At 35.8% G+C, this 21,756-nt stretch overlaps 1 protein-coding gene across 4 annotated transcripts in view; it reads left to right on the top strand.

The window, feature by feature from the left end:
* Positions 1–10,533: 10,533 nt before the first annotated feature.
* Positions 10,534–21,756, top strand: part of egfra (epidermal growth factor receptor a (erythroblastic leukemia viral (v-erb-b) oncogene homolog, avian)) — a 79,272-nt gene continuing 68,049 nt past the window's right edge. For all 4 annotated transcript variants that reach the window (XM_067363850.1, XM_067363851.1, XM_067363852.1 and 1 more), the window contains exon 1: positions 10,534–10,764. In XM_067363850.1, coding sequence (XP_067219951.1) covers positions 10,686–10,764 — 79 coding nt within the window. In that variant the 5' untranslated portion in view covers positions 10,534–10,685. The remainder of the gene's footprint in view (positions 10,765–21,756) is intronic.

The raw sequence follows: 21,756 nt of genomic DNA, 5'->3' as shown, positions 1-21,756 counted from the left end.
ATGTGATGCATATTCATACTCAAAAAAATCATAACATTTTATTATTAATTATTTGCATCTATTTGATTTGATTTAAATAATCATATTTTCAAAATGCATTTATTCAACTGCTTAGAATTGGTCATTGTGAAAAAGTGAGAACATGGTTGAAATTGGGCTAGCTGGAACAAGCAATATTCAGTTAGCTAAAATATATGCGATTGAAACAAATTGGATTTCTTGATGATAAAAATTGAGTGCTATTGTGTATTTAAAACACATTTGGTTTATTATTACAGTGTTATTATTATTACAGAAATCTTAACCATTTAATTTATGACTGACAAATATGCATCACATTCATTTATTAATTTGTTTATGTCAAAACTGTGTAACCCAAATGGATGGAAATTTTATATGCAATTCAAGTACATAAATCTTTAGGCATATATTTTTTTTTTTTATTTTTTTTTTTTTGGAGTGGATACAAGGGTCATGTGATGTATCATGTCTCTTGTGGAGTCAATCATTCTGTACATGAGGGATTAAAATAAGCTTTTACTATTTTAATCTTTTCAATTCGAGAGGAATGCACATATGTCTCGGATTAAATTTGCTTTTACAATATCTGTTTGACTCTCTAATGAAACACAGTCCTCTGTTTATGTGATTACGGAGGACTATAAATATTTGACTTTATTTCAGCATTAATTATTAGGCAAAAACAAATTCTCTAACAGTTCAGTCTGTTGTTCTTCCAGTTTTTTGCAGCAGCATTGCAGACATCATATCACACTGCTATTAGTGAAGATTGTTTGAAGTTAAGCTATTTTGGATGAGTATCAGGAGCGTCATGTGTCACTTATTTCTCTGTTTCATCATTGAAGTTGCACAACTGAAGGCAAAAGACGTTTAAACGGTGTTGCAGAAATCTCCAATTCAATCAAGTTGCCCCTTCTGCAGATCATTTGCTGTAATCTAAAAATCCTGTCATTACCTATGCACCCATATGTACTCAAAATGTTAAAGCTGCTCTTTTCCATACAACAATGTATGGTCATGGCTTAAATTTCAGTTTAGTTACTTCATTAAAAATGACATGATCTCATGAGTATTCATGTGTATTTTTACGTAAAGTGTGGTTCTACCACATGTACATTAACTTACATCGTAAACACTGAAATGTACAATATATTGACTGCTCTAAAATGTAAATTATTTATGTATGAACAACTTTTAGTCATACAATTTTGTACAAATCCTTATTTTTCACTATTAAAATCATGTTGGGCTGCAACGATTAATCGCGATTAATCGTTTGCAAAATAAAAGTCTTTGTTTACGTAATATATATGTGTGTGTTCTGTGTATAATAATTATGTATATATAAATACACACACATACAGGTATAGAGTTTAGAAATATATGCATATATTATAAATATATATATTTATATACATTTTATATTACATATAAACAAATATTTTATAAATATAAATATAAAATTTTTCTTAAATATATACATGAATGTGTGTGTATTTATATATACATAATTATTATACACAGAACACACACATATATATTACATAAACACAGACTTTTATTTTGCAAACGATTAATCGCGATTAATCGTTGCAGCCCTAAAATCATGGTATTAATATTTTGATTCTGTTGTATTCAGTTGTCATGTCGAATACATTGTTTTCAGTTGCATTTATTAAACATTTTCGTTTCGCTCTGTTCTGCATGACTTTTGCTGCAAACTTGTGCTGAAGGATTACATAATGTTAAACAAGACTTCACTTTAATCCTTTAAAATGAATAGCATTTCTATAATTGTTTAATCATTATTTATCATGTAATATTTATTTTGTTTGTTGTGGGTCGCAAAAGGCATTTTCTCAGTATGATCTTATGCTGTGACTGACAATAGAATCATAAAATATGGCAAATCTATTATTTACCTTTTCTGTTAAATTAAATTTTCTGTTCTTCATTTTCCAACTCCATTGCTTTACAGTGCCATGCCATAAATGTCAAAATGACCATAAGAATGCCAATTTAAGTTTTAACAGAGGAATGTGCATTTGTAGTATATTATGCATGCCACAAATGATGTCACTGGAGTTTAAAAGGATAGTTCACCCCAAAATGAAAATTCTGCCATCATTTACTCACCCTCAAGTTGTTCCACACCTGTGAATTTCGTTCTTCTGCTGAACACAAAAGATTATATTTTGAAGAAAGTTTGTAACCAAACAGTTGACGGGCCCCATTGACTTCCATAGTATTTTTTTCCCCTTGCCAAGGGAGCCAAGTGAACAAGGACTGTCACTGGTGCCCACTTTAAAAGAAATACAGTGCATGATCTTGCCAAGTAAGATGTGCTGATCCTGGAACAACATTCCTGTCTAAAAACACAGTCCTGACCCTGTCCCTACCCTTAAACCTAACCCTACCCATAACTTATCCCTAAAATCAGATTAAGATTAAGAATGGTGTAGAAGCTCCTAACCCTTGTTGTAATTATAAACTTGACATTAACTATAAACATATCCATCAAATCTGACTGGTTGATTGGAATACTCAGCTACCAACCTCTATCCCAGCAGTCAACTACTGGTTTCAGGAGAGCAAGAGGGTCTGGGACTCAGCTCAGGTCTATGTCCGAAAAGCAGTATGAAGACACAAGAGCCAGGCCGACACACAACAATCTGCCACCACAGCTTACCATCCTGGACAGAAGGTCTGGCTCTTAACCAGGGATATCCGTCTTCGTCTGCCCGGTCGGAAGCTGAGTCCCTGCTACATAGGTCTCTTCACCATCGAGAGGCAGATAAATGAAGTCACCACCCGGTTAAACTTACCATCACAATACCGTATCTCACCATCATTTCACTCCTCAAACCCCTTCAGTAACCCTCTGATTTCTCCTTCTACAGGTCTGGTGTTGATGATATGCCTCCTCTTCCTCCTGAGATCACAGTGGAAGAAAACAGAAAACTTCAGAGACAACATCATCCTGGACTCCTGCCGATGGGGTGGCCGACTCGAATATCTGGTCGTTTGGGAGGGATATGAACCGGAGAAATATCATGGGTGAGTCGTGATGACCTGATGTCATCACCATCGACACCACCAGACCTCTCAGCTCCACCTACTCGTTCATCATCACCGGAATTCTAACTCAACACACCTGTGCCACTCATGGTAAGCAGTCGCCAGTCACTTCACCCTCGTCTGGTCTTGTTGTTCACTATCACTGATCAACTTACTTGGCTACTTACCCGAGTTCCTTACCTTCTGAGAATTCCCGTCTGTCTTCATTAATGTTCATCTAGTTCTTCATCCAATCTTAATCTTTATCCAGTTCTGCTATTTCATTGAGACTCTCCTGATATAACCACTTCCTTTCTGCATCTATAAATAGACCTTCTGTGAGTTACCTGTGTTGTCTTCTTCTAGAACAATAAAATTAATGTGGATAGAACAGTTCAGATAATTTGGTCTTGGAAGTATTTGACAAGGGATGTTTGAGTTTGTATTAAATCCCTGACTTTTGATTACAGTAACATTTTTGGACAAGCAGCACGGATTTTTCATATCACTCGACATTTTCATTGTTTGTGCTGAAATGGTTTTGATTATCCTTTTCTAGTCAAATCTACCCATCATTCATAAATACAACAGTCTTTATAACTTTATAAACTCTGTTTATTAGATTTTAGGATGAGACTTTGTAGCACTCCTGCAACTTTCCATACAGGACAGGCTGTTCTTATGCTGTCTTGATTCTTAATCCTATCTTCTCATGATGTTTACAGTTTTTCCATTGGCTGTGTTTGCTGATAGAAACACATGGAACTTTCCAGCAACAGGTTACACTCTTGCTAACTCAGAATCTTGATCCATCCCCAGCCCACCTGATGTTAATAATGGGCTCTTCTTTATTTTGATGACCTGTCGTTGTCATCCATAATCAGTCAAAACTCAACCACACCCCCCTCACATCCTGCGTGAAAACCACTTAACGAGGCATTAGCTTACTATAATGCAATATTAGCTCATAAAAATGACCGGAGACATATGAGGTCTTTCACATATGTCCCCATTCAGTCTAGCTAAGGACATTATTAGGATTTGTGGCCTTCTCGGTTTGCTGAAATTACCACTTTGAAACTCTTATGAATTAATGTCAGCCATGGTTTTTTCCCAGGTAGTGTTGTTTACATAAAATATGTGACATGACCTGAACAAACCAAATTCAGTATTAAAACAACTCATTAAAGGGATAGTTCACCCAAAAATGAAAATTTGATGTTTATCTGCTTACCCCCAGCGCATCCAAGATGTAGGTGACTTTGTTTCTTCAGTAGAACACAAATGATGATTTTTAACTTCCAACCGTTGCTGTCTGTCAGTCAAATAATGCTAGTGGATGGGAACTTCTACTATAAGAGTAAATAAAACTTGCATAGACAAGTCCAAATTAAACCCTGCAGATCGTGGCGACACATTGATGTCCTAAGACACGAAACGATTGGTTTGTGCGAGAAACCGAACAGTATTTATATCATTTTTTGACTCTAATACACCACTATGTCCAACCGCGTTCAGCATTCGCTTAGTAAGGTCTGATCGCGCTCTGACAGCAGCAGTGATGTCTCGCGCATATACTTCAATGAGAGCGAGACATCACTGCTGCTGTCAGAGTGCGATCAGACTTTACTAACGAGTGCTGCACGTGGTTGAACATAGTGGTGTATTAGAGTTAAAAAATGATATAAATACTGTTCGGTTTCTCGCACAAACCGATCGTTTCGGGTCTTAGGACATCAACGTGTCATCACGAGCTGCAGGGTTTAATTTGGATTAGTCTATTCCAGTTTTTATTTACTCTTATAGTAGAAGTTCCCATCCACTAGCATTATTTGACTGACAGACAGCAACGGTTGGAGTTAAAAATCATCATTTGTGTTCTACAGAAGAAACAAAGTCATCTACATCTTGGATGCGCTGGGGGTAAGCAGATAAACATCAAATTTTCATTTTTGGGTGAACTATCCCTTTAAATCCATTTAATACGATTTCTACATATGCATTCAAGTTATAAAGATGAAATTTAAGATTCTCACTTTAACTTCTATAAAACTCCAATTCCGTTTTTGAGCAAATACACAAAGCAAACAATACATTTATAACTTTATTCCAATGTGTACATCAGTATTTAATTTAATTTAATTTAATTTAATTTAATTTAATTTAATTTAATTTAATTTAATTTAATTTAATTTAATTTAATTTAATTTAATTTAATTTAATTTAATTTAATTTAATTTAATTTAATTTAATTTTAAACAAATGAGAAGAAACTAAGCTAGTGAAAATTTGAAATGACTTTAGAAATCAAATTAGATAAATAGATGTAAAAGGTCAGTTTACTCAAGACAGACTGCAGTTTGAGTGGGAAACAGAGGATTCTTTGTGGTCAGTTGATCTTTGGTGACCTTTGGGAACACAAACTTCCTGGATGCTTTCCATCTCCAAACCACTGTCTGGCTACTGTGGCAACCCAAATGAATGCAGCCATGTCTATGGTCATTTCTCAAAGGACTCAATAGACGATTCACAACAGAAAAGGGAGGTTTCCGGACAGATAAAGAGGCCTCAAGAATTACGTCAAATGACAATTTGAAGATTACACCGTCTCGCCTACAACCTGTACGTTTATCATGACTTTCCAATTCATATTTTCTGTCATCCTTTTGTGCAAATAGTCTTGAATGAATATTCGGTTGAAAAGTGTGCTCATTTACAAAGAAACATAGCTTATATGATGCTTTTTTCACAGATCAGGAAAATTCCCAGTTATTTATTTATTTTAATTTATGAATCTACTATAATGTTTTTTCTAATATTCCTTTGGAACAATATACATAGAAATGCATTAGACAATGTTAAAATATGGTAAGACCAATAAAATTAATGTGGATAGAACAGTTCAGATAGTTTGATCTTGGAAGTATTTGACAAGACATGTTTGAGTTCTTATTAAATCCCTGACTTTTGATTACAGACTTGGCAAATCAGACTTGATTATAGTATCTTGGCAAATCTGTGAAATCTGTTCTGAAACTGAGACACAGCATACTGGGGTCTTTTTCTCTGGAGAAACATCAGAGAAGCATTTTTACTGTATCATTGAGAAACAATTGAGATGGGGAAACTGAGAATGTTGCAAAACAGGATGATTAACCAAATCACCTAAAGGGGTGAAATTCATATATAATCACTATCATCCTGGGGTAGCTGTAGAAGTTGCAAAAGTTGTAATCAAACAAACAAACCTTTGCTGTTGTTTAAAATTTGATTTGTGATCATATTAATGGATGTTACATGACAGATCTGGTATAATTTGAGCAGGTTCCTTGATTGAATTGTATAACATTTATGTTTATAACATTTACTAATGGCCATACTTCCCTGAGCATGCCCAATTTTGTCTGATCTTGAAAGTTAAACAGGGTCGGCCCTAGTTGGATGGGAGACTGCATGGGAATACCAGGTGTAAGCTTACTCCAGCTGATCCAAAATGCAGCAGCTGTTTTTACTAGAACCAGGAAGTATGACCATATTAGCCCGGTTCTGTCAACACTGCATTGGCTCCCTATTAAACACTGCATACATTTAAAAATCTTGCTGATTACTTATAAAGCCAGATGGTTTAGCTCCTCGGTAATTGAATGAGCTCTTATCGCATTATAGTTCTTCACGTTTATTGTGGTCTCAAAATTCTGGACTTTTGATAATAGCTAGAATAACAAAATCGACTGTGCGCAGTAAATCCTTTTCCTATTTAGTGCCCAATCTCTGGAAAAGTCTTCCTAGCGTTGTTTGGGAGGCAGACACACTCTGTCAGTTTATATCTAGAATAAAGACGCAACTCTTTAACCTAGCATACACAACATGCATCATATTTTAATAATTCAAATCCCTTAAATGATTGTTAGGCTGCATTAATTAGGTCAACCATAACCTAGTCTCAAATAGCCAGACCTTCAGATTAATGGCAGAAGGTCTGGACTCCATCGCAGCTTTAATTGGCTAAGGACCCCCAGAGGCAGTCTGACTGATATGTAAAGCAAACAATTACAGTTCCGCATTATGTTTAGGGGCTTGAAAATGTAAAATCGATGTCCCTACAATAACAGACTGAATACATTATCCATTTAAGAACATTGAGTTTACTGCAACAATGGCGCCACAGACTCCAAATCTAGTGTTTATAGTTGATCCTGATAAGTGCACAGTGTCACAGTGTCACAACCATGAGGAGGTTTGGCATTGGGCATTTGGATTTTGTTTCCAGGCAGACCATTAAAGAATGCGACAGACATGTCTTCTGGAAATCCTGAACCAATCAGATGATGATTTTGAAACTCCTGAAGTGATACCAATTTTGTCTGCCTTATGCATACGTTCAGACGTTCAGCCAACGGTCCGTGGGCGTGATGGACTGAGACTAACCGTAACCGGGAACACTTCCCATTACAGGAATGGCATCTGCATTTATATTCATCTGTTTGTCTCATCCTTATCCCAAGGTTACTGTAGTTAGCCAGATCCAATCCATATCCAGGCCAGATGGCCGATCTGCACCCAGGAACGACCGTAACAGCCCTTCACAGTCAGTGAAGACCTTGACAGGACAGATCCTCAGCGAAGACCTCAGTGACTAGATGAGCCCTCGGCACAGATCCCTATGGCCAGCTATGAATGCAACATGCAGGACCAGCTGGGACCTATTCAGAGTATTAACAAGAAGGACTTTCATTGTGCTTAGGGCCACTGATAAGCCAGTCTTACTGATAAGTACTAATGGCCAAATGGCAACAGTCACGTTTCAACCTGCTGGACAGACAACTCTTCCTTCCCACTTAATGCCCATGTGATGTATCCTGATCAATATCACACCATGCTTGTTCATCAAGGCCAGAGAAGAATGGGTCCCCCCACTGAGACTTTTTTTTTTTGTCACCAATGGAGTTTGGGTTCCTTGCCATTGTCGCCGTTGGGTTGCTTAGTTAGGGACATTTTATATACCAGCAATATTACTGATTTAACTGCACTGACACTATCGGATGAGACCAAAACTTGAACTGAATTGAGCTAAATGACTACACAATTGTCTTCAGTATAGAGCTGCTTAGATGAACTGAACATTATACAGTTAATGTCTTAACTGAATCATCACTGAACTGAACTGAGCTGAATTATGCTAAGGTTTACAGCAGAATGAACTTATTTGATGAAGTTTAATTTTGTTATCATTTATCATCATTAATTTTGTTATGCTCCAGTTTATTATTATGAAATTGCTTTGAAACAATTTCTATTGTATAAAGCACTATAAAAAACAAAGGTGACTTGACTTTCTACAACACTCTAAAAAATGCTGGGTTAAAACCTAACTCCAACCTAAGTTGAATATGGGTTAAATATGGACAAACCCAGCAGGTTGGGTTAAAGGGCACCTATTATGCCCTCTTTCACAAGATGTAATATAAGTCTCTACTCTGGTCAAGTTTCAGCTAACAAATTTGCCCCTATTTGGGGGTGAGCAAAAAACATGCCTTTTACTATATTACTATATTGCTGGCTAAAAAAATAAATCCAAAATTGGTTGAAAAAAAAAATGGTTGGGTGAAAACAACCTGGGTTTGTCCATATTTAACCCAGCATTTTTTTATAGTGAAGCTTCACCGATTACAAGTTTCAAAAAAAGAAACTAGAAATATCATCATCATTGAGATGGTTGTACCACTTTCTGGTTAAAGGGATAGTTCACCCAAAAATGAAAATTATCCCATGATTTACTCACCCTCAAGCCATCCTAGGTGTATATGACTATCTTCTTTCAGACAAACACAATCAGAAATATATTTAAAATATCCTTAGTCCTCCAAGGTTTATAATGGTGGTGAATGGGGGGCTGCATTTTGAAGCCAAAAATAATGCATCCATCCATAAAAAAGTCATCCATACGACTACAGGGGGTTAATAGGCCTTCAGGCCTTCTGAAGTGAAGTGATGCATTTTCGTAAAAAAAATATCCATATTTAAAACGTAATAAATTTAAATAACTAGCTTCCAGCGGACATCCGTACGCAGAATGCACAAGTCAATTTGCGGCGGACCTGATGCACAACGTAATGACTAACACGTAGGTGCACAGGATAGAGCAAATCAAATTATCGGTCACGGATTATAAATCTAAAACGATTATTTTTAAATCTCTTAGGATTTCGATATAAGAGAAGAGAAGCTTAAATTTGTTGCACAGCCCTATTTGTCTGAACTGCAAGAGGCGTCTTAGTTAACAATATTCCTACATCCTGCATCATACATCGTGTCGGAAGATTACTCATTTGGCGCAAGTCGACTTGTGTAAAGTTGTCTGCCGGAAGCTAGTTATTTGAATTTGTAAAGTTTTAAATATGGATATTTTTCTTATAAAAACACATCCCTTTGCTTCAAAAGGCCTTTATTAACCCACTTGAGTCGTATGGATTACTTTTTTTATGGATGGATGCATTATTTTTGGCTTCAAAGCGCAGTCCCCCTATTCACAACTATGAACCTTGGAGGACTAAGGATATTTTTAAATATATCTCTGATTGTGTTTGTCTGAAAGAAGATAATCATATACACCCAGGATGGCTTGAGGATGAGTAAATCATGGGATAATTTTCATTTTTGGGTGAACTATCCCTTTAACTCATACTAGGCCCATGAAGATTGACATGAATTGTATATCTACATTTGACATAATTGTGAATACATATACACTACTGTATACAATACCGTTAACAGGTTTGGGGTCAGTACGATTTTTTTTTATTTTATATAATACTTTTACTCAGTAAGAATGCATTAAATTGATCAAAAGTGACAGTAAAGATTTTTACATCGTTACAGAAAAGTTCAAATAAATGCTGTTCTTTCGAGCTTTTTATTCATTAAAGGATCCTGGAGAAAAAAAAAATTAAGTAGATCACTTGTTTTGAATATAATAATTACAAATGTTTCTTGAGCATATTAGAATGATTTCTGTAGGATCATGTGACACTGAAGAATGGAGTAATGATGCTGAAAATTCAACTTTTTTGACATAACAGGGAAAAACATTTTAATATATTTTAAAATAGAAAACAGTTATTCTAAATTGTATTCATTATTTCAAAACATTATTGTTCTGTATTTTGCATAAAATAAATGTAAAAAATTGGTAATGCATTATGACTTTCAAAAACAGTTAAGTGTGTGTGTACTAAACTTCATTTGTGACATCCTGGTTAAATAACAGCAGGTTAAAGATTTCATTCGCAGATGAATGATGTCACAGATTCCTAAATCAAAAAGTAGCCTACCTGAAGTATACTTTCCCACCTTTCTGAAAGCCGTGCTGCACGCGCACGATCCTCCCTGCTGCTGACGTCACGAGCGCAGCTTTTTGTCCAGCAGTGTGAGGACTCTATCACTGCTGAGGTTCGCGAGCGCGGAGGAGGAGCTGTCAAAGTTTACAGCCAAGTCCAGCGAGTTTTCTCAAGAAGACGAGAAGGCGAGATCTCTATACGTTTAGAAACCCCTGAAAGAAGAGCTCTTCAAACTATGGAGTGAAGTCTGAGAGGTTTTAAACACAAGAAATGGCAGGACCAACTGAGATCGGATTGATTTTTACCTTACTGCTCTCATGGAGCTTCTGTGCGACGCCGGAAAAGAAAGGTAGGAGTATTGTGAAACTGCTTGTTGTGTAGGCTAAGGTTAAACCTTCATCTTTGAGAAGGTTGATTGGAGAATGATCTCCAGTAAAGCTTGATGGGAACGTCGCACATACCTCCAGAGATGTACAGCGTGGGAACAGAGTGGAAGTTTGTGCGCAGTCCCACAGAGAACTTCCACTTGGACTCTAATTAGTGTTTGAAATGACGCTTTTATCGAACGTGACATTTAAACAGGCAGTATTCTTTCTGGAGCAACCTGAGGTTGAGTGTCTATAGTGCAGGCAGGGACCAGTCCTTCTTGTGTTTGAACCTTCAACTTTTCACTTCCCAGCACAGATTTGAGGCTGTGTGACCCCACCCCATACTTTTAATAAGGTTGTGATTTCTTTGCGTTCATTAGTGCAGTGCTACAAGGTGGCACTGACGTGATTTTATATTGCATGGTAGAGGCGAAGATAAAAGGGGATTGCCTGAAACTGTTTATGCACTGTAGCCTAAAACATTTTTTATAAAATGTGCTTCATGTGGTAAATTGAGTGGTTTTATTCAAGTCAAAATATTTCTTAAAAATTAAAAAACAAACAAAAAAAAAAAAACGATCTAACTACAAAAGGTCACAATTATGACATTTGGTAATGCTTTAAAATAAGGTTTTGTTTGTTAACATTAGTTACCTACATTAGTTGACATGGACTAACAATGTACTTATACAGCATTTATTAATCTTAATGTTAACCTCAGCATTTCCTAATACATTATTAAGATCAAAAGTTGCATTTGTTAACATTAGTTAATGCACTATGAACTAACATGGATATTTTTATTAACTAACATTAACAAAGGTTAACAAATGCTGTAAAAATATATTGTTCATTGTTAGTTTATGTTAGTTAATGCATTAAATAATGTTAACAAATGATACCGTATTGTAAATTGTAATTGTTACTGAAATTATTATCAGATAGAAATAGCTTAATACAACTATATATCCCTATTTGTAAAACATAATTTATTAGGCCTACAGTTTTAAGACATTTTCTTTTGTCAATTAATTAATTGATTGACTGATTGATTGTCAAATTTGACTGCTGTGTGGTGTCAGGCAACCTAAAAATGACTTTTTTTTTTTTTTTTTTTATTATAACAACATCTCTGCTTTTCACAATTATTTGTCTTTTAAGTTTAAACTCTATTTTCTTAATTAAATTCAAAGTAGTTGAAAAAGTCCAGTGAGCAGCAGATTATGAATTTTGAATCACTTTAATTTAAAATGTAGCTTTTAATTTTAGTATTGTGAAAGCTTGTTGATACCTGAAGGATGTACCCCTGATCTGACCCTGAAAATGTATTCAGCTTAATTCATATTATAAATTATATTTGACTTCATATAGATTTAATCACATGAAGCACATTTTTCTTTAGGGTAATTAAAATATATATTAATATGTAGGTGTCCACCGCATTTTCTTTGATATGAATGCAATTAACTAAAACCATTTATTTAATCTGTGATGTTAGTGTTAGAGATTGTCACATTTATTAGATTTGTTAAAGTGTGTTTATATGTCACTCTGCGTATTATTTAGATGGTCTCAGGGGTGTCCTGTGTGTAAACACATGACTGTGCCAATACTGACAGATGGGACACACACAAATCACTTTATTACAGTCTGCTTCCTCATTTGGACTCATTCAGGTTTACAGTCACAGTGCCAAGAGAGGAATCACCTTCCTTTAATAATAAGTTCTGTTTTGACAATCATCAGTGACATTATCTTTTAATACAGATTTTTGTTTGTTAGACTTGCTTTATATTACATATGGAATTTATAGTGGAAGTATATAATAAAATGAGAAGAATATTAAACAAGTAAGTTTACATGGTCACTCATTATCATTGTGAAATGCACTGACAGCCAGTTTTCCAGCCCCCATAGTGGTTTAGAGGACGGGTATTATAGTATCAATGAGGACAGTTGTGACGTCCTATAATGTCTTCGGGCTCCCTGTTGTGCCTTGCTCAAGGTCAGAGAAATGCTGCAGCTATCTGTTATATTTAAGACCGAACCAGCTGTTTAGTCTTCATAGACTATCCATGTGAATACCAGATAAATGCGTTTACTGGCCCAGATTCCAAGTGGCTGGTGCACCGTGTTGAGCTATATTTGAATTTTCAGTAAAATGTCCCACATTTGGTCATCACTCCAGCCACATGCAACATAGACTTTCAAGTGTCTCTTTCCCTTCATTATTTTGTCATTGACCTCTGGATACAGTCCAGCCTCATTGTGACCTAGAACAATGTCTCTCAGGTGGTCACCTAAATCATTAGTGCAGTAAGAACCATATGTGGCTACGGATGCTGCAAATTATTTAAATGTTAAAAGCTTTTTTTTTTTTTTTTTCAAAGTTGCTTCAAAGCGCGTATCACCAATAGTACAGACAAAACTCCTCATTTCTTCTGATAAAGGCTGTAAAGCAAAGCTTGTCATATCAAAGTGGATAAGCTTGTATTCTTTAAACTCAAGTTTCTTGTGTTTTATTCCAATTTTATTGGACCGGATTTATTCCAAAATGAGAAAGTCCCTAAGAACTTGCTTGTTTCAATTAGTTTTGTCTATAGGCACTGAGATTTAATCTAGTCCATCTGAGTGAGTTGTACTCACAGGTCTTCTACAGACACTTCTAACTCCCATCCGGACGGCTCAGAGATGACTCAGAGTTAAAGCATACAAATACATGTGAGATGAGCTTTAGTTGTGTTTGCCGGGTCTGAGTGTTTGACTGGTTTGAAGTAGTAAAGGTGTTGGAATGGGGTTTGTCAGCATGTTTGTGTACAGTATGTCTAGAAAAGTCAAAGTCTTTTTACGCTTTTAAGTAAAAAGCTGCTCCTCTCACAAAGATAAGGTCCCGATATACTCACGGCAAAGTTCTTTTTCGTTCTTCGTTTATGGGTAAATGAAGTCCGAAATACATGAGCAGCGCTATGCTGTTATCGAACTCATAATTGATGAACTTTGTAACACTTTCCAACACTGCGTCCGAACTCCAAATATGCCTACTTCCATACTATATAATAGGCAAACAGTTGGGGAAAAGTTCCGGAATGACCTACTACTTCCGGCAAGATTCTGACAGAGACTTTACTATCTCATGAGGCCATGTGAAACGTGGTGAAATTTCATTCATACTACACACATTGGTACTATATACAACATACTTTTTTTACAGTCACAAAATAAGTTTCAAACCAAATGTACCAACTATACAGTATGTGATTTTTAGAGACTTTCAAAGGAGACTTTAAAAGGATATTCACTCCAAAATGTAAACTATCATTTATTCACCCTTATGTCGTTCTAAACCTGTATGATTTAATTTCTTCTGTGGAACACAGAAAAAGTGTTTTTGTCCATACAATGGGGTCCAAAACAACATTAGACCCCAATGATTTTCATTGTTTGGACAAAAAACAAACAAAAAACAGTTGAAACATCCTCAAAATGTCTTAGAATTTTTCAACAACACGTTATTGAACCGAATTGAATCAATGTTGAACTGACTTAAACTGAATAATGACACTATTATAGCTGAATTGAACTCATAATTGATTAACTTTGCAACACTGACTTTCCTGTTTATTAAAAAGAAGCTGAAGAAATACTAAAATATGAAGCTGCTTTGGATAAATACACTATATAAATGTGACTTCATTTTCATTTCTTTTTTGTGTGAACTGTCCTTTATTCAGTTCCTTGTAGAAACATTCAGGATTTAAAAAAGTTCGTAGGATAAATGAGGATATAATCACAAAAACATGTAATACAACTTTTGATTCATCTTGGGAATTCTAGACACATTTAGTGTGTCAGATTTCATGTAGTAGATGGTACGATTGAGTCTTCATCGAGCCTTGTTGAGTCAGGCCTCATCTAATCATTTGCAACTTGCTTGTTTGTGAGCCAAAAGACAGATCTCGCAAATATTTCAAAACAGCTAAACAAAACAGTCCTCACGTGCTGTACCACTCCTTATCGAGTCGCTGGCATGTTGTGTAAGGCGTGCTTAGGAACTTTCGAGAATATCAGTGAGCAAGAGAGTGATCTTCAAGATTTTCCTTTAAAGGGATAGTTCACTCAAATATTAAATGTCTGTCATCATTTACTCATTTCTATCTTATTACTCATGTCATTCCAAAACTATTTGACTTGCTTTCTTTTGTAGAACTTAACAGGATGCTGTTCTTTCCATTCACTCATAATGAATGAGAAGGTTTGCACCATAAAAAATATCCAAAAATAAGTCCATATGACTAGTGTGCTATATTTCAAGTCTTCCTAAGTCAAACTTTAGTCTGTTCCTTCCAAAACTATCGTATAAGTCATTACTCACTAATAAACTTATCCTCCAACCACTGGAGCCAGATCATTGAGTCAGTGAGTTGAACTCTTGAGTCGTATTTTAACTACAGAAAACTTGGAATACAAAAATATGTGTAATTTTGATACCCAATATTGGTATTTTATATAGCCAATATTGTCAATACATAAAAATTACAATTCAAAGCCAAAAACCATTTCGCCAAGGAGTATGTGGGATTACATGTACAGTTCAGCCACAAATGAAAATTCTGTCATCATTTACTCACCATCATGTTGTACCAAATCTTTATGACTTTACAGATATTCTGAGAAATTTTTGCTGCAATTAAGATTGCAGCAAACGATCGCTGCCATTATAATTACTGAAGCTATCAATTGCAACGTGAGGTACACAAAGCTGCACTCTTACGAAAAGCTGTGCAACGAATCTCTTATTGGCTTTTGTTTGTTATAATGAAAGGATTTGTTAGCATGCAGAACTCACGCTGAACCGAAACTCTACCGTTTTGAGCGCTGTTGAGCGGATTCTGACTAACTTAAACACATCTGATAGGCAATTGCGTTCATGCGCTCAACAGATATGTCTGTGATTGGCTACAAAAGCTCAACACTGCAAAAACATGTTGTAAATAGAAACCTTTGACGCATTTACACAAACATTCATGGGAACATTTAAAAGCAGCCAGCTATCAATGGGTAGCGGTACTGCAGAACAGCAGGTATCATCACATTAAATGATCAAATAAATCTTTAACAGGACGAAGATCCATTTTGAAGGCTGCCAATATTTTCAATGTAGTAAAAACTGTTCTCTGAAGAAAGTTTGTTTTAAATGACAAGAGGGAAAGTAAATTTTTATTTTTATTTCATTAATTCCTTTACATTTATCCAGGTTTAACTCTCCATTTGGGATTCCTGTTAATCTCAGGTCTCTCTCATTTACTGAAAAATCTGATTGGCTTTTTTCCTATTAACAATGAAGGTCAAAGATGGATTTGTTTGCTCTTGTGGGTGTTTTGCCTTAGCCCCAGGCATCATACCATACAGATTTCTCTGGAAAACACCCAGATATCCTTGCCAACAGTGAGCCCTGTAAAATTGAACAAAGACCGACCATTTGCCTAATTATAGACTCACCTAATTTTTTTTAAAAACACAGATTGCACATCACTCTATGTTCCTTAGTCTGCCAATTCAGCTTGTTCTTATGATAAATAGCCTTTTTGAATTGTCATGTAGCAGATTGTCCTCTATTGTAGTCACATATCCTTCTTCGAAAAGCCATCATTGTCAGTTCTTCCACTAATGGTTGGCGACCATCAGTGTTCTCCATTGGGATTATGAATTGTTTAGCCAGTGATCTTGGGAAATACATCAACCCTGTATTTTCCCCTAATTGTGAGATGAATTTGAGATGTGATACTGCTCTTCTTTCCCATTACTGTACTTTCCTCCCCCACCTCAGAACGTTCCAAGATGGAGGACAGTTGCGTTAAACTGTCAGGCATCATTTAATTGCGTTGTCATGGCAGATAAAAATAAATGTAAATAACATGTGCTGTTAACAGTGATGACAACTCTTTCTCTAACTCTAACTCTCTAAGGGAGTTTCTAACTCTCTCTGACACTAACAATTTCTCAAAAAATAAAAATCATTGCAAAGGAATGCTGTGCGCCTACAGCTTTCCTGTAGTTCAACAGGTACAGCATAATGACACCAACGGTTGAGGTAACTGGAAATTTTCTTTTTGGCTAATTCAAAATGCTTTCCATAATTTTGAGAAAGGAACAAGAGAAACTTTTAATCTTTAAAACTCCATTTTATATTTGCATTTTACACCAGAATATGTATTTAAACAAGCACATGGGGCCCTAGTACTTGTGTTGTAATAAAATTCAACAAAATCAAAAAAAATTTCATTTTAATGTTGTACATCTTTATTTTTAGTGTTATGTAAGATTATCTTAAATGATTAGTTCACTTTCAAATTAAAATTTTCTGAAAATTTACTCACCCCCATGTCATCCAAGATGTCCATGTTCTTCTTTCTTCAGTTGAAAAGAAATTAAGGTTGTTGATGACAACATTCCAGGATTTTTGGACTTCAATGGACCCCAATTGTCATATACAATATGCTAGTGCAAGTATATAACAATTAGTTCAAACTTTGACCTGTGGAGGGCAGTAATACACTTAGTAGTGTCTACACTGCCGGAATTCTAATAGAGAAGAAGAGAGCTAGTTCAAGATGAGCATTTATGATTATTTTTTTTATTTTTTTAGAAAATGAGTGATGGTTTCTCTAGATAAGACCCTTATTCATCATCTGGGATCATGTAGAACACTTTGAAGCTGCAATGAAACTGTAATTTTGACCTTCAACACTATATGGAGAATAATCCTGGAATGTTTTCATCAAAAACCTTAATTTCTTTTTGACTAAAGAAAGAAGGACATGGACATCTTGGATGACATGGGGGTGAGTAAATTATCAGGAAATTTTCATTTGAAAGTAAGCTAATCCTTTAATAAGGTTAATAAGGTTTTAGTGTTTTTTAAGATTATGTTTTAAGGCAGCCTACTCCATGGCAAAACTGTCTTTAGATTTAAATTAGGTTTATTAAATTAGGTTTAAATTTTATTAATGATCATATTGGCTATATCAAGATGATATTGTGTATGTCCTTATTATAATATTAATCAGGGAAATTAAAACAAACATGACAGATAAAAATAGACAATGATGATTATTTGTAGCATGTCCTCTGAGCAATGCCAAAGTCATGGGTTCGATTCTCAAGAAAGAATACATGTACTGTCAAATTTTGAAAAATTAAAATCCTGTAGTCATTTACTCACCCTCATGTCATTCCAAACCCATAAATCTTCCAAACCCCAGAAAACAAATGAAGATATTTTTAAAGGTCCCATTTTTCGTGTTTTTTTGAAGCTTTGATGGTGTTTATAGTGTGCAATATAACATGTTTCGCATGTAAAAAAACACAGTATTTTTCACATAATTTACTTATCTGTATAACGCTGTTTCCACTGTCATAAAAACGGGCTGATGACTTCCTTGTTCTATGAAGTCCCTCCTTCAGAAATACGTAACGAGTTCTGATTGTGCCAGCGGTTCCTGTGTTGTGATTCGACAGCAGCTTAGCTCTCCTTGCCCGGAAAGGTCACGCCTCTTACCATAACGTGTGCTGCACATAGTTTTACATGTGGATTATTGTGGTGTCATGCCGAATGAACACAAAAGACAATAATTCCTGAGAGACTGAACTCTTTAATCTCCACAAGCAGCGACAGAAAATGTACAACGTTAGCACTCACTCAGAAGTGTACCTCATACGGAAAACAGCCATATACATAAACATAGTCCCCTCTTGTGGCCATTATGTGCACTGCAGTCCAACATTAACTTTTGCAGTAAGGATACCACAATTATAATTTTCGGGAACCGAGTTAATCATAAATTGTAACCATTGATCTCTAAGTACAGCATCCCTGGGAAGGCCAAACAAAGGTGATTGGACTGCGGGATGAAAATAACACCGTTTCGACGACATGGCGACAAACACACTCTACAAACGCAACTCTTGCTCTTCTCCGTGGGAGCGCAACAAGACCACGCCCCCTTTTTTGTGTATTCCTGTGGGAGGAGGTTTTAGTGACGTCATTAAAGAAGGAAGTCGAGGGATGTAGTCCAAACTGGCCGTTCGATGTAGGCGACTTCTGTTAAATAAAATATCTCGCTTGGCTTTGAACTTTGAGCTTTAAAATTTTACAGATTTTATTTATACTCTAACAACAACATTACACACTAACTAAAGTTTGAAACATGGGATCACGAAGAACGGGACCTTTAATTAAATCTGAGAGATTTCTGTCCCTCCATTGGAGGGACATCAGCGAACCCAAACAAAAGCTCAACTTGCTTGACGTGTGAGAACAAACATCATTGGTTCTTGTGGAAGCTCAAATGTGCTGCGTGACACATGAGAATGAACCTCATTGGTTCTCACATGACAAGCAAGCATATTTGAGCTTCTGTTTACCATAACTGATGTGTGCGTTGATGAATGTTTATATGTGAATTAAAGCCTAAATTCAATCTGTTCAGCATATAAAACGATCGTATCTCTTCAGAAAATTTGGACTAAACTGCTCAATTCATATGGATTAGTTTTACGATCTCATTATGAACTTCAAGTTGGGTAGATGGTCAATAGATGGACGGTCTCAGATTAGTATCTTCATTTGTGTTCTGAAGATGAACGAAAGACTTATGGATTTGGAACGACATGATGAGAATTTTCATTTTTGAGTGAAATAACCCTTTAGATACTTGATCACATTTGATCAAAAAAATAAATAAAACAGATTCTATGGGACTTTTACTTTGTAAATTATTATAAATCTCTTGACATAGTGTCAAATGGAAATTATGAGTCTCTTCTCAGCGACAATTTGATTTCTTGATTCATTTGCAAAAGCTTTGCTTGCTGCCTACAAATGCTTATTTTTGCAAATGCATTGACACAAGTCTCCGCCCACTTATTAAACATAGATCACTCACTCCACGTGCCTGACACCATGAATTTTTGTCTCAATAATGTTTATTCTATTTTCACATCGTTTACAAAAGTGAGATGCAAAAAGCCTTGCAATATCAGTCTCTTCACCATCCTGATTTGCTGTCTCATTGTCCTCATCTGTCATCGAGCTCCCACACTGTTTGCACACGCTTTGCATGACCCCGTGATTGGTTTTGCAGACGGCCGGCTGTGATTTCTCTCAGCAAAACCTAATGCCCGGCATCAATTTCCTGTCTTTAATACCTGCATACTTCCTCCTCCACCTCTGCTAAGTTTTCATCATCCGTCCTGAACGCTCTTTCAAGATGAGTTACCAGAACCCACTCATGGCTCCTTATTGAGTTCCCAGGAGGGAGATTGTAAAAAATTGTCCGTTGCTAAGGGGCCTTTAGCATGTGAAGGCTGGTTGTTTCTGGGTTTTGATGCCTCTCCCTGGTGATTGGCTTTCCCAGAATCACATCTGCTGAAGCGGTTGGAGTTTCAAGAGCTGCGGAGAAAGTCAAATGAGTTTGTCGGGGAAAAAACGGACCTCCTGCTTTGATAAACTGTTGAGCAGTTTCCTAAAACTGGCGTAGAAGTCAGTGCCTCATTTGCTGGAGTGACTCTCTTTCTTTGGCAGAGAACAATGAGGGTTTTCTTCAGTGGACTGCAGTTTTTGAATGTTTCTCCATACTGCTGCAATAAAGGAAAGAGCTGTGTGACAGAAGTGTCATGTTTTTGAGTTCCTTTGTCGTTCACAGTCGTGTGGCGGCTCTGACAGTTTGATTGCAAGCTGATTGCAGTGACAGCGACTGAGCTTGAAATGGCCAGAATCTATTTAGAGCAAAATGCTGTGATAACCTTTGACAGATTTTCTTTCTTTCTTTCTTTCTTTCTTTCTTTCTTTCTTTCTTTCTTTCTTTCTTTCTTTCTTTCTTTCTTTCTTTCTTTCTTTCTTTCTTTCTTTCTTTCTTTCTTTCTTTCTTTCTTTCTTTCTTTCTTTCTTTCTTTCTTTCTTTCTTTCTTTCTTTCTTTCTTTCTTTCTTTCTTTCTTTCTTTCTTTCTATGGACTCATCATCTCTGCATGTTATCACATATGCTAATTCTCAAGATAACTCTGTGACGTTTGCCAGCTCATTGGAGGACTATGTTTGGAAACTCATGAATGTCCCCGGAAATGGTGCATTGAACCTGCACGTCATGGAGTTTATAGTATTTCCATTATTAAGTGAGCCACTATGGTGGAAAGAGATCTTTGAATTCAGGCTGGAAAAAAAATAAACTTTCCTTTTTCGTTCTTGACATCTCATTAAGGTGTGGCTTCACGTGAGAAGCTGCAGTTTCTGCAAATCCCACAGGATTCCTCATCACATTTAATTGACCAATAGAAAAGAACACTACATGATTCTTTTTTATTTCATCCAAGGTAGGGAAAGGGAAAATCTTTTAAAAACAAATGTGGCAAGTTCTTAGAAATTAATTCCCTGTATGTGTGTATATACCAGGAATCATTTATTCCAAAAAAAAACAATTTATTCCAAGTCGATGGGGAAAAACAAAACAAAAAAAGAGTAAGAAATAACAAAAATACTACTTAATAAGGTTTAAATTAAATAGAGTTTTTTTAATCATTTTGGATATAAAGACATTTGGATTTATACCCCCAAAATGGTCAAAATGAAATATGTAAATTTGATTTCAAAATTAAAAACATGCTTATCATAGAAGAGGTGTATTCAAGCCACCGTATATATAAACTTAAATCTAAACATATGTTTGAATAAATGAATAGAGCAGGTTAAAAATACAGCATCATGACATTGACTGTGTTGTGCGTCACACTGGCCTTCATTGGCGGTTATATTTCATTCACTATTGGAAATCACTGAGGTGTAATATTGCAGGGAACACACTGTACAGGATTCTGACAGAAGCAATAACACAGCAAACAGAGTCTGTCCTGAATAAAGCGTCAAACAGTTACTCAAATATTTGACTTTACTATTTAATCAAACAGTGGCAGTTGTCCT

Source organism: Chanodichthys erythropterus, chromosome 16, assembly GCF_024489055.1.
Source record: "Chanodichthys erythropterus isolate Z2021 chromosome 16, ASM2448905v1, whole genome shotgun sequence".
NCBI lineage: Eukaryota > Metazoa > Chordata > Actinopteri > Cypriniformes > Xenocyprididae > Chanodichthys > Chanodichthys erythropterus.
The sequence above is the reverse complement of the archived record's forward strand: the minus strand, read 5'-3'. Positions and strand labels throughout refer to the sequence as shown.